We start from the raw sequence: 12,060 nt of genomic DNA, 5'->3' as shown, positions 1-12,060 counted from the left end.
ATTAAACAATGATAACAACAAATGTCAAGATTATTTGATTAGAAACCATATACAAAGAAGGTTCCATCATATTATAAATTCATAACATGATTATATTAGTTATCTTATTCGATTAATGCTAATACTTGTAAATCTCGTCAAGCATTCATGATTATAACTTATGTTAACAACAAATCAAGTTCCTTTCATAGCTCAGGTGTCGGTTATACCATACATTATGGGCTATGAAAGTGCATACCATATAGTATGGGCTATAAGAGTACTAAGGATTTTTTGTACCAAGTGTTATACAACATAAATCTAGATTAACCATTTAATAAGTAAAGTATTAAAAGTAAACAAGATAACAAATACAAAAAATATAAGTATCAAATATTAAGGTCTATGTTGAGTTTACACTTTATTTTTTTTACACCATTAGTGTAAACTTTTCACCTTGATATAATAAACTTAACTAAACATAATGAAAGAAAGAAAAATAAATAAACAAAATAAGAACATAAATAAGACAAAAGTTAACTAAGTAAATGAAAGGAAATGAAAGACATAAACTTGATATTAATGAAAGCAAAACTTAAGCATTACAAAAATACAAAAAGAGAAAGCAAGAGCATGATCTTGATCTAGAAACCAAGATGCCTAAATGCATGGCAAACGCCTATTTTTATAGGTAAAAATTAGGAACTATTGATTTGATGACTAATTCATGAGTGGGTGACCAACTCTTGACTTGGTGACAATCCTTATCTTCTCTTGTATGCCCAAAACATCATTGATAACATCAGAATTAAAACCACTTGAAAATATAAAAGTTATAGAAAATTATCTCAGCTTTCCAGGAAAAAAAAAAAGGATGTCATCTGAACTTCTTGAACTCCAGATATGGGCCAAACATTAAACAATATTCGGGCTGTAGGACAGATTCGAACTTTTTCATTGTTGCTACAATTTGGACTTCAAAATGGCCTTTTTAAAACCAAACCTCTACATGAAAGTTATAGGCCTATGTTGTACCTTTACATTCATATAAAGTAGACCTAAATCAGAGATCTACAGCTCTAGATATGACCTAATTACCGAAAATATTCCGATTTGGACTACACTAGCATCTCTTTTCTAAGTTTGGCCATCTTTTTATCCTTTCAATTTCAGTTCTTAAACTCATCAATCAATCCTTTTATTTATGTGATAGGTATGCATTTAAAATGAACATTTACCATAAATTAAAGATATCTTATATTATTAGATATGTTATTATAAAACATGCTTTAGTTAAGGAGTTATTGATACTTCAAGTGCAAAATGAAGATATAAAACCTTGATAAAAATGCATTTTTAAGTACTAATTACTAGTCAAAGAAAAGTTTGGCTTGATTTCCAGGAAATTATTTTTCTTTTATTTTGGGGAGGGAAACACTTTTCAGAAGTTGTGAAAAATTTAGAAAAATCATATTATTTGCCAATTATAACAAATTTGGTCTTTAAACTTTTGATTGCTACATTATTTGTTTTGATTTTTTTTTCAATTTCATTTAGAATTTGATTTAATTAGATTTTTATATTAATTTTGATTCTTATTTTTATGATTAATATTTATTTTTTTCTTATTATTTTTTAATTAAAAATTTTTATCTATTAAATTTGGTCCTCATTCTTTTGATTGTTACTTATTTTATTTTATTTACCACGTATAAATATTTTATATGAGATTGATATTTTATATAATATATTTGAATTAAAATTTTATTATTAACTTTATAAATTTTTATTGATGAGTTAATAATTAATTTTTTAAAAAAATTTATATATTTACTTAATAGACTGCAGCAGGAAAAATTACTGGCCCGCCTTTGATCATGTCACCGCTGCATTGAGGCTAATCAGATACCTCAGACGGATAAGATCCTAAATAATATCCTCGTTAGGCGACCAACAGATTATTAATAATATGCAGAAACATAAATGGGAGCGAAGTCTTAATCAAATCTAGGCCCATAATTTGGTGGCGTCCAAAACGACATCACTAACCAACGTTTAATTAGATTACAAAAAAACCCTAGCCCTTTTTATGCACCCACATATGCGCATCCATTACCACAACCACTCGCACATTAGGGTTTTATGCGCTTTGCCGAACCTAAAGCAGAAAAGTGCCGTTCCTTCTTAAATCTCCAATTTCTCTCCCAATCATGGCCACCCAAATCAGTAAGAAGCGTAAAGTAATCTCAAATTTCCCTCTCTTTTCTTTTATTCTGTTTCAATTAATTAAATCTAGCTATGTTGTTATTATTATTTCTCATCTAATCCTGTGATCTATCTCCTTCTTCGTCTTTTTAGTTTGTTGCAGATGGCGTTTTCTATGCAGAACTGAATGAGGTATTGACTAGAGAATTGGCTGAGGACGGGTACTCTGGTGTTGAAGTTAGGGTTACACCGATGCGCACTGAGATCATCATCAGGGCTACTCGTACCCAAAATGTTCTTGGTAAAGCTCTCATTTTTTTTTTATTTTTTTTCTAAATTATTTAGTAATATTTGATATGAGTGTTAGTGCTGTTGCTCTAGCTATTTACTCGCTGAAAATAGTATTTACCTAGCTTGAATGCAAGGCAAGGGCAGAGAGATACTTTTGATGAATCAACATACTTTTAGTCAAAGTCATAGTTAATAATTCATTTGTAATTGCCATCAATTTGCATATTAGCTCGTAATTAATAAATAATTATCTTATATTCTGAAATGGAGTAAATTCTCTGTCAACTCTCTTGTATGTATTTGTCTTTCAGGTGAGAAGGGGAGGAGGATCAGGGAACTGACTTCTGTTGTTCAGAAACGTTTTAAGTTTCCTGAGAATGGTGTGGAGCTTTATGCTGAGAAAGTTAATAATAGGGGTCTCTGTGCAATTGCTCAGGCTGAGTCTCTTCGTTACAAGCTTCTTGGAGGCCTTGCTGTTCGCAGGTATATTGCATTGTTACAACTATATTGGTTGATTTGTTATTGATGACTTTTTTTCAGTATCTTTGCATTGGTTAACATACCAGCATGCTTGATAATTGAGTTTTGGTGTTTTCAAGTTCTGTAATGTTATGAATTCTGATGTTTCTAATTGTATAGTTTGGCATTATGTGCTAGCTATTTTGAGTTGATGAAGTCATCTTTATAGCGAGTTGGTTATTAACAAATGTCCATCTCGTGTCGGATGGTGATGATATTTGGTGATACCACCTATGTTCTTATCTGAGGCATGATTGGCATTCCTTGCACAAGTTTTGATGGTAGATGATACATTTCATGAATAAGCATGTATTAGGTCCCAGTCCTTCACCGCTTAGGAAACATTATCTTGCATGTTGAGCATCATTTATATTGCATATAGTACTATTTATGTTTTGAATTTTGATGTTTCTGGTTCTACAGTGTAGTCTTATTTATTAACAAATTTGTATTGATGAATTTGTCTTTATAGCGAGTTGGTTAGTTATGTACAAATGTCTATCTTGTGTCAGAGGACTACAATATTTGGTGTTGCCATCTGTTTTCTTAGCATCCAAGGAATATTTATGTCATTCCATGCGAAAGACTTTGGATGTTAGATGTCACATTTCTTGAATAAGTGTTTATTTAAAGAGTCATACAGCAAAGAGACATTATCTCTGCATGTTACTTTTTTGGCTACAGTTGTATCATTTATGTTGCATATACATTTAAGGTTTCTAACTATGCTCATGCAAATTCTTTGTGAGGAGTTTTCTGGCTTCTTGCTCTGCTATCTAAGGCCTTGGAGCTTTGTAGTCTTCTAAAGCCCTGATATCTTGATTCTGATTTCACTCTGTTCTTCATAAATTTACCTTTTATTTTCTCTGTTCTTTGTTGTTGACATATGAGCATTGTCGTCTCTTTTTCTCTCTATCTTGCTGGTTTAGCCTGTTGGTTTTGTATCAATGCTCATATTAATATTTTCTTGGAGTTTGTCAGGCTTCTTTTACTTTTGCTGTGGTACTTGGACTTTGGAATGTTCTCCAACACCCTGTTACTTTAATGAACTTCTTGATTCTTCTGCTGTTACTAATATTGATAGTGTTGTAGAGAACTGTTTATCTCTGCGGTTGAACTTTTTTTTTTTTTTTTATCAAAACTACAGTTGATCTTTGAAGACAACCTTGTTAAGTCTTTCCAATGTACTTTGTGTGAATTTAGGGTGCTTATGTTTTGAAGGTTTTATTTGGTTATCTGTATGAGTGAGGGGCATGAAAATGTTCAGCAATACCCCATGTCTCAAGCTCGTTTTATGCATTTTATCCTTATTAAGTCGTACATATTTTGTCCCTTATGAAATTTATGGCTGAATTTTATACATGTTTACAGGGCTTGCTATGGGGTCCTGAGATTTGTAATGGAGAGTGGAGCAAAAGGATGTGAGGTACACATTAAAACTTTCTTCTTTTTTCTGTCGTTTCCATTATACCAGCACAAACGAGCTCCATTTGGAAGTTTGATTCTTTTATGTAATCTCTCAGGTTATTGTGAGTGGAAAGCTCCGAGCACAACGTGCCAAATCCATGAAATTTAAGGATGGGTACATGATATCCTCCGGCCAACCTGTTAAAGAGTATATTGATTCATCTTTTAGTCATGTTCTTCTTAGACAGGTCAGTTGCTGCTTCTCTTGTGTTCCTCTTGTGGATTAAATTTGCTCATTGTTTGTTACCCTTTTTTTTATTGGCTTATTTTCTTAAATCTTATTTGGTTTTCTGTTTCCTCGATAACTATCTATGAGGGTAACAGGGTGTGCTTGGTATCAAGGTCAAGATCATGCTTGACTGGGATCCTAAGGGCAAGGTGGGGCCCATGACACCATTGCCTGATCTGGTTACCATCCATCCTCCCAAGGAAGATGAGGAGTATGTTGCTCCACCAGTAATGACAGCCAATATTGAGATTCCAGTGGCATAAATTATTTGGTTGCTTCCTCTTCTCTACTATATATGATTAGTCGCATGTTGTAGCCTCCTTGTACGAACCAATATTTGGTTTTGGCTTTGTTATTTTTTAGCTTTCAAAGTTGTCCTTTTTGGCTACTAAAGTTTGTCGCCAGATGATTTAAGAAGTGCATTTTTTTGTCCGCTGTTTTTCATTTACGTCCACTTTTAAAATTGTAATGTTGGGATTATAATTGTACAAATATTATAGAAAAAGCTATGTAATGAATCAGTATGTCTGGTAAAAAGTGATTATGTAAAAACTTAATTGTACAATTTAACTGTAATTGTGACCAAACAAATTTTCCAAAGACGATCAATTTGTAAATAAATAAAATGTATAGATTAAAATAGTACGCTTTAAAATTTGAAGGGATTAAATGGAAGTTTAGCATCTAAATAAACAAATTAATGTAATCTCCTGTTCTACTCCTATCAGACAAATATGTTTTGAAAAATATAAATAATTTTTTAATGGAATTTAGTCAGTAACAATATTTAAAAAAAAGGTATTTCTTGAAAATAATATAATTAAAAATTAAAAAAATCATTTTTTATAAAGTAGATATTCAAACAAAATTGAAAAGATTATAATTTTGGAGTGTATAAAAAGCCTTAATAAAGATATTTAGAGATAAAGATATTTAGAGAATTATCAATTATTAATATCATCATTAAAATTAGTTAGGTGATTTAACTTTCAAAAATTTATTGAATATAGTATCATTGTAATAGGTAATAGGTGATCTATTAAATTTTTTGCAAAAAAAATCTCATTATAACAGGTCATCTTCTTGGTTGTGAGAAGTTTAGAGATTTCTTGAAAATGATTTTATTGTAATGCATGTCCTACGGATGGTGAAAAATTTAAATATTTCTAGAAAATAATTTTATTGTAATGAATAACCTATCTAATTATGAGAAATTCAAAAAAAAAATTTAAAAATAATTTTATTGTAATGAGTGATCTATTCCAAAAATAAAAAAGTAAGAAATTTCTCGGAAATGCTTTTATTGTAACGGATGACCTATCTGATGATGAAAAAGTCAAATATTTCTTAAAAATGACAGATTTCTAAAAAATAATTTCAATGTAATGAATAACCTACCTAGTGATGAAAAATAAGGAGCGACTTGCCTAGTTATGAGAAATTTAAAAATTTCTTAAAAATAGTCTCATTGTAATGGATGAGAAATTTAGTTGTGAGAAATTCAGATATTTCTTAAAAATGATCTTATTGTAATAGATGACTTATCTAATAGTGAGAATTTTATAGGTTTCTTGAAAATAAATTTTCAAAAGTGTTTTGAAATATAGTTGTTAAAAAAAAAGGTGTTTTATCTTCTAGGTTAAAAAGGATTAATTAATGATCACGAGTTATCCATACTTTTGAAGCTGGACTTTTGGATATCATGTCAAATCAGTAGTATTCTTGCTAAATCTTTAACTTAAAATTTGTTAGAGCTTTTTTGGATTTCATTAAGGATTTTTTATTCCTTTGCAATTCCTATGCAAAACTTTGTATAGTGCTTTCAATTTTATACATGTATCTTTATCTAATTTGAAATATAAGCTTCTTTTTTTTTTTCACAACCTCTCTATTGTTTTGAGTTTTATAATTTCTAAGATGAGTTTTATTTGTTGCTTGACTTTTTAGCCCACTTCTTGCATGTGTGATTAATGTGTTTAATTTTTATTTTTTTTAATAATGTAGCTTAAACCTGGCACAATGAATACTTTCTTCTTGGGTTTGCTACACAAAACTTTGCTTAATTGGTCATTCTTTGAGAAGTGACAAATTCTCTTAGCTATGATATTTTTTCCTAGGCAAATGGTGCCCGTAATTGTAGTATTTTTACACCATTGTCCACTTATTATTTATTTTGATAGAGAAGTGATACTCCATTACTCTCATTTTCTAAGAAGTTTATTAAATTATCTATTATCAATGACTGTTTAAAATTTCCCCCAATTGATCACAATGGGTGAATCTTTTTAGCATTTATTAAAATGCTCTCCATATGATAACATATTTATTAGGCATCAAAGGATAAACAACCACTTAACCATGAAGATACCCTTCATATATGGTGTTAATTTCAACTACTGATGGTGTTCACCATATAATTTCAACTACTGATGGTGTTCACCATATCATCCACCGTCATAAATTGTTTTTTAGTAACATTGCCCTCAATTAATCAAGTTGTGCTCATTATTTTAACTATTATTAAGAGACATTTATCATTGTCAGATGTCATTCATGGCTTTGATGAATTTTGCTAAACTATCATTTGACTATTGTTATCATAATGGATTTGTCTAAGCTGATTTACCCTCAATTAGCCTAGTTGCAATTGTCTTTCTATAAACCATGAGTACATACATCATCATTTTTTTTTTGTCAACTTTGAAAAGTTAGTTAATGGATATTTTTCAAGAAATCATTTTTTATTTTTTAAGACCACCTCCGAAGTTTTAATGATTATACCTGTGTATGTCTTATGATTGGCATGAAATCATTAAGATATAAATTGAAAAGTATCTATTTCATCGAGACCTCAAGGCACATCTTTTAACACTAAGATGCATTTTTAGAGATATTTTGATGATAATACATGTTGATCAAGAAGTTTTAGATAAAAATTGAGTTATTTATGGCTCAAATGAATTTTTTGTATTTTGAAAATACAAATTTACATGATGTAAATTTAAAATAACTTTGTTTTGAATTTCTAATAATTCTCGAGGGTTTAATCTTTATATATAGGAAAATGGTGATTTTCTCTCTTATGCAAGTAATATTAAAATGAATGAATGTACATGATGATGTGACATTCTATCCTTTTTGGTTTCAATGCACAAAGGTTTAAGTGAAAGCTCGAGTTTTTGTTTAAGAAAAATTTATTTTATTTTATTTTTTAGTACTTATTTTATCAACATAAATAATAATGAGTAGCTTGTTCACGATATCATGATTCTTGTGAAAACAATTCTTTATATTTTGATTTCGCTATTTATTGGTTTAGGTTGCTTATTTATCTACTTAGAAAGGACTTTTTAAAAGCATGTAATGCAGGTTATGACTATTGGTTATGAAAAATATGGATTTATAGGCTAACGTTCTAAAGACTTTGGATCGCTACTATTTACTTGACTCATTATGTCTTTCAATCATTTTTTCTTTCTTAATATTTTTTTGATTTGCCTTTTTAATTGCTTTGATGGGCCATCCTTATTTTATTTTGTTGGTTATTTTTGTTTTTCAATTGGGCATGCCCGCTAGCATTTGAATTTCATTTTTTTTTCACAACTCTTAAATTTCTATTTGTCTCTAATATGAGATATGATTCTAGTTAGAATCAAATCTTGATCTTTGGATTTGTTTTTCGCCCCTAGGGTGTTTATAAAGAAAAACTTATTTAGGTTTAAAAGGGGACTATGAAGGATATATTTTAAGAATGTGAACTGAATAAAAAGATGGCATTTCATTATTTCAAGCATATGCGGTTAGAACTAATAAATCTTTCCTTGTCTAGTATAATGATTTAGATTTATAAAGAACTATGTTTTGGAGCCTATGACTATCAAATCCACTACATACCATTATACATTCATGTAAAACATAAATGAAGAGACATGGTGTGAGGGTAATTACATATGTTCATTTTATGTCTTTCCGTTAAAAATTATGAGGTCACCTTAGAGTAAAAATTGCTTGAATGATTCATTTGCCACCCTACAAAAAAAATGCCTACACACTATTTTGAATAAACATTGAATTATTTCTGAAACAAAAATACAAATTTAATTTTTCTAGATTATTTTGGTAAGGGTTTTTTCACAAAACTAGTTTGGTCATATTATTTTGAACAAATCCATGAGATCACTTATAAGGTTCAATTTTTAAAGTCTAAATTTTTTTTCCTCCTAGTATCTTGCATGGCACACTTTGATGTTTGACTATTTTTTCCATTATTTATTTAATTATGGACAATAATAAAATATCAAGCTATTACTTTCACATAAAAAATATCTTAACTTAAAAACAACAAATAGACATAAAAAGACATATTTCACTAAAAAGATGTGATGTAATCCACAAAACAAAATGTAGAATAACAAACTTTTATAACAAAAGAATTGAGAAATGCCACATCTTTTTAGGTAAGATTCCCTAGCAACATTTGTGTCTTTTTAGTATTTACCAACCATTTGTTACGCTAAATATGATCTGGTGACAATATAGTAGATACCATTATCATTCATAAATTTGACTAGTAACATTTTACTCTAATTTTAGGCCATTTTTAGACTCATCATTTTTTGTGACTCTAAAGCTCATGGTTGAACTTATGATTTTTCTTGCTTTAATAGTCTGTTCAATATTTTTGGACACAATCACTAAGTCAATAGGGTTGCACTAGGTATCTTGAAAGTGTTGGTAAACAAGCTAACCTTCATTTTCCAATAGTGGAGGATTCACTTGAGTAGCTACTCCATACCACCTCTTAGTGTACTCCTGAATAAATTCCCTAACACCCATCTTCATATCTTGTAGGCTCATTCTATGAGGTGCAATACCCATATTGAATTTATACTGCTTGACAAAGAGATTCACTAGGTTTGTTATCCAACCACATATACCACTTAAAGCACTAGCACCTAAGCTTTCCTAAAAGAAATGGATCAGAAGCTTCTTATTATGGACAACTTTTGCTATTTTATTATAATACATTTTCAAACGAGTCATTAAGCGTTGTTTATTGATGTATTTAGCAAATTCTAGCACTTTTAACCTCTTAGAGACTACTATGTTCAAAACCAAACATATTTCAATGGATTTTGCTAGATCATACAGATCGATTCCTTTAATTGCCCTTAAATATCTCTTTAATAATAGACAATTTATTAAAATCCTCTTCTTCTATCGCCTTTGCCTTTTAGGTTTTAACAACTAGGTTTATAAATGTTGTTGGTAAAGAAAGTGGAAAAGGAGTAGTGACTTAGGTTGAGCAGTAATTGCAGGCTAAATTTAAATTCCTTCTCTAGGTTTAGATCTCAAGATTTGTTCATGTAAACTAGTAGGCTTTATAATATCACCTTTCATGGTTTTTATCTGCCTTTGCTGGGCATCCAACTATGACCTTTATTTGTTCTTTATGAGTTTAAATTCGAGGATAAATTTTGTATAACAAGGGGAGTGTTGTAAAACCAATATTCTGGGCTCATCATTCTTAAATACAAATTTAAGCTAAAACCCAACCTAAACTAACCTATGTATTTAAAGAGAAGGTTACCAAATTTTTTTTTTCCTCTTCTCTTTTTTTTTCCCTTACCATAAATTTCTCATAAAATACCAAGGATTTTAGTTGTCTAATAAATCTAATAAATCTTTCCTTGTCTAGTATAATTTTTTTTTCCTCTTCTCTTTTTTTTTCCCTTACCATAAACTAATTAAGGACTATAATTATGGGTTTTTTAGGAGTATATTGATTGTTGGGGAATCAATAATTTTGAAGACTAGCAAATCAAGATTCTAGAAATCATAATCAACTAATTGATTGTTGGTCTGAACTGGCCAATCGGTTAGCTTGTGATGGTGGTCAACTAATTAACCCAACAATAATGGTTAATCGGGTATGTTAGGTTTGATCAATTTAGGTTATGTTTAGAATCTATCGGGTAAATCAATTTGGCTTTATAATATGTTTTGGTCTCTAAGTTTAGAGTTTTAATATTTTATGTTATTCTTGCTTTGATTAGTTTTTAAGTGTTTTTCATATCCATTATATGTTCTACTGAAGTTCCTTCTAACGATCTTTAGTAGTTTCCAGTTCTGCATATATTTTTATGATATCTTTGTTTTTCGAGTGAGTGAGATAATCTTTAATGCATGTAATATAAATAAATTATATGTGTTGAATATGTGATGAATATAGATAACCTTCTTGAATATCTATATATGTTGATTTATTTCCAAATACTCATCAGATCCTTAAATATGTGTTTGTATTATGCTGAATTAAATGCTATTTGATATGATATTCAATTGCTTTGATAATTGTGTGAATACCTGTTATGTCTTAATATTGAACTTGTCAGAAACTCGTTACTAATAAAGAATAGTTAGTCTTTGTGCACATTGTATTTGTAAGCCTAGCGGTGGGAGAGGTACCAATTTGTGGCGACTTATCATCCCATAATGGTCTCCTAATATGTAAGTTAAAATATTATATCTAAATTGATCAAGATTAAAATGTCAATTATTCACTTCATCCACAATATTCCACCCATCACATACATTAATTTTGAGTTTCTTGTGGACTCCATTGGCATTTTGGCACAGAACGCAAAAATAATTTATGATAGACTATCAATTGGAAAACATATAATCAATCCCATGAGGGTCGAAAATATTAAATGTTATTTTCTTTATTCATTTACAAACAACACACATTAGCCAATTATTATGGAAGAAAATCTCACTAACCTCCTAAAAGAGTGCATAATAAGTCTCATTCTAGAGTAATTGATTAGTACTTAAAAGTGCATTTCTATCAAGGTTGTAAATTATTATTTTGCACTTGAAGTATTAATAACTCCTTAACTAAAGCATGATTTATAATAACATATCTAATAATATAAGATATTTTTAATTTGTGGTAAATGTTCATTTTAAATGCAGACCTATCACATAAATGAAAGAATTGATTGGTGAGTGAAATTGAAAGGATAAAGAGATGGCCAAACTTAGAAAAGAGATGTTGGTGTAGTCCAAACTAGAATACTGTTTGGTAATTAGGTCATATCTGGAGCTGTAGATCTCAGATTTAGGTTTATTTTATATAGATGGGAAGGTAAAATATAGGCCTACAACTTTCATGGAGCCCAAGATTTAAAAAGGTCATTTTTAAGTTCAAATTGTAGCAAAAATAAAAAAGTCTGAATCCATCTTATAGCCCAAACACTGTTCAATATTTAACCCATATCTAGAGTTTTAGAAATTCAAATAACCTCAATTTGTTTTCCTAAAAAGCTAAGACAATTTTCTAGAACTTTCATGTTTTCAAGTGGTTC

The 12,060-nt window shown here is 29.7% G+C and overlaps 1 protein-coding gene across 1 annotated transcript; it reads left to right on the top strand.

The window, feature by feature from the left end:
• The first annotated feature begins 2,083 nt into the window (after nt 1-2,083).
• LOC105115234 (40S ribosomal protein S3-3-like) lies at nt 2,084-5,208 on the top strand. The gene is made up of 6 exons (XM_011012079.1): nt 2,084-2,219; nt 2,338-2,485; nt 2,787-2,958; nt 4,366-4,420; nt 4,518-4,649; nt 4,786-5,208. Exons 1-6 carry the CDS (start codon nt 2,190-2,192, stop codon nt 4,951-4,953), a joined length of 705 nt encoding a protein of 234 aa, XP_011010381.1. The 5' UTR covers nt 2,084-2,189; the 3' UTR covers nt 4,954-5,208.
• Nucleotides 5,209-12,060: the final 6,852 nt, after the last annotated feature.

The sequence above is a fragment of the Populus euphratica genome, unplaced genomic scaffold (genome assembly GCF_000495115.2).
Source record: "Populus euphratica unplaced genomic scaffold, PopEup_1.0 scaffold664.1, whole genome shotgun sequence".
NCBI lineage: Eukaryota > Viridiplantae > Streptophyta > Magnoliopsida > Malpighiales > Salicaceae > Populus > Populus euphratica.
Note: the sequence above shows the minus strand (reverse complement) of the source record. Positions and strands in the feature narration are given on the sequence as shown.

Bases quoted from the DNA above. Each gene is read 5' to 3' on its own strand.
- LOC105115234 (XM_011012079.1), top strand. From the start codon at position 2,190: ATGGCCACCCAAATCAGTAAGAAGCGTAAA. The intron at 2,220-2,337 runs GTAATCTCAAAT...TCGTCTTTTTAG, and splicing joins AAATCAGTAAGAAGCGTAAA to TTTGTTGCAGATGGCGTTTT. The intron at 4,421-4,517 runs GTACACATTAAA...GTAATCTCTCAG, and splicing joins GTGGAGCAAAAGGATGTGAG to GTTATTGTGAGTGGAAAGCT.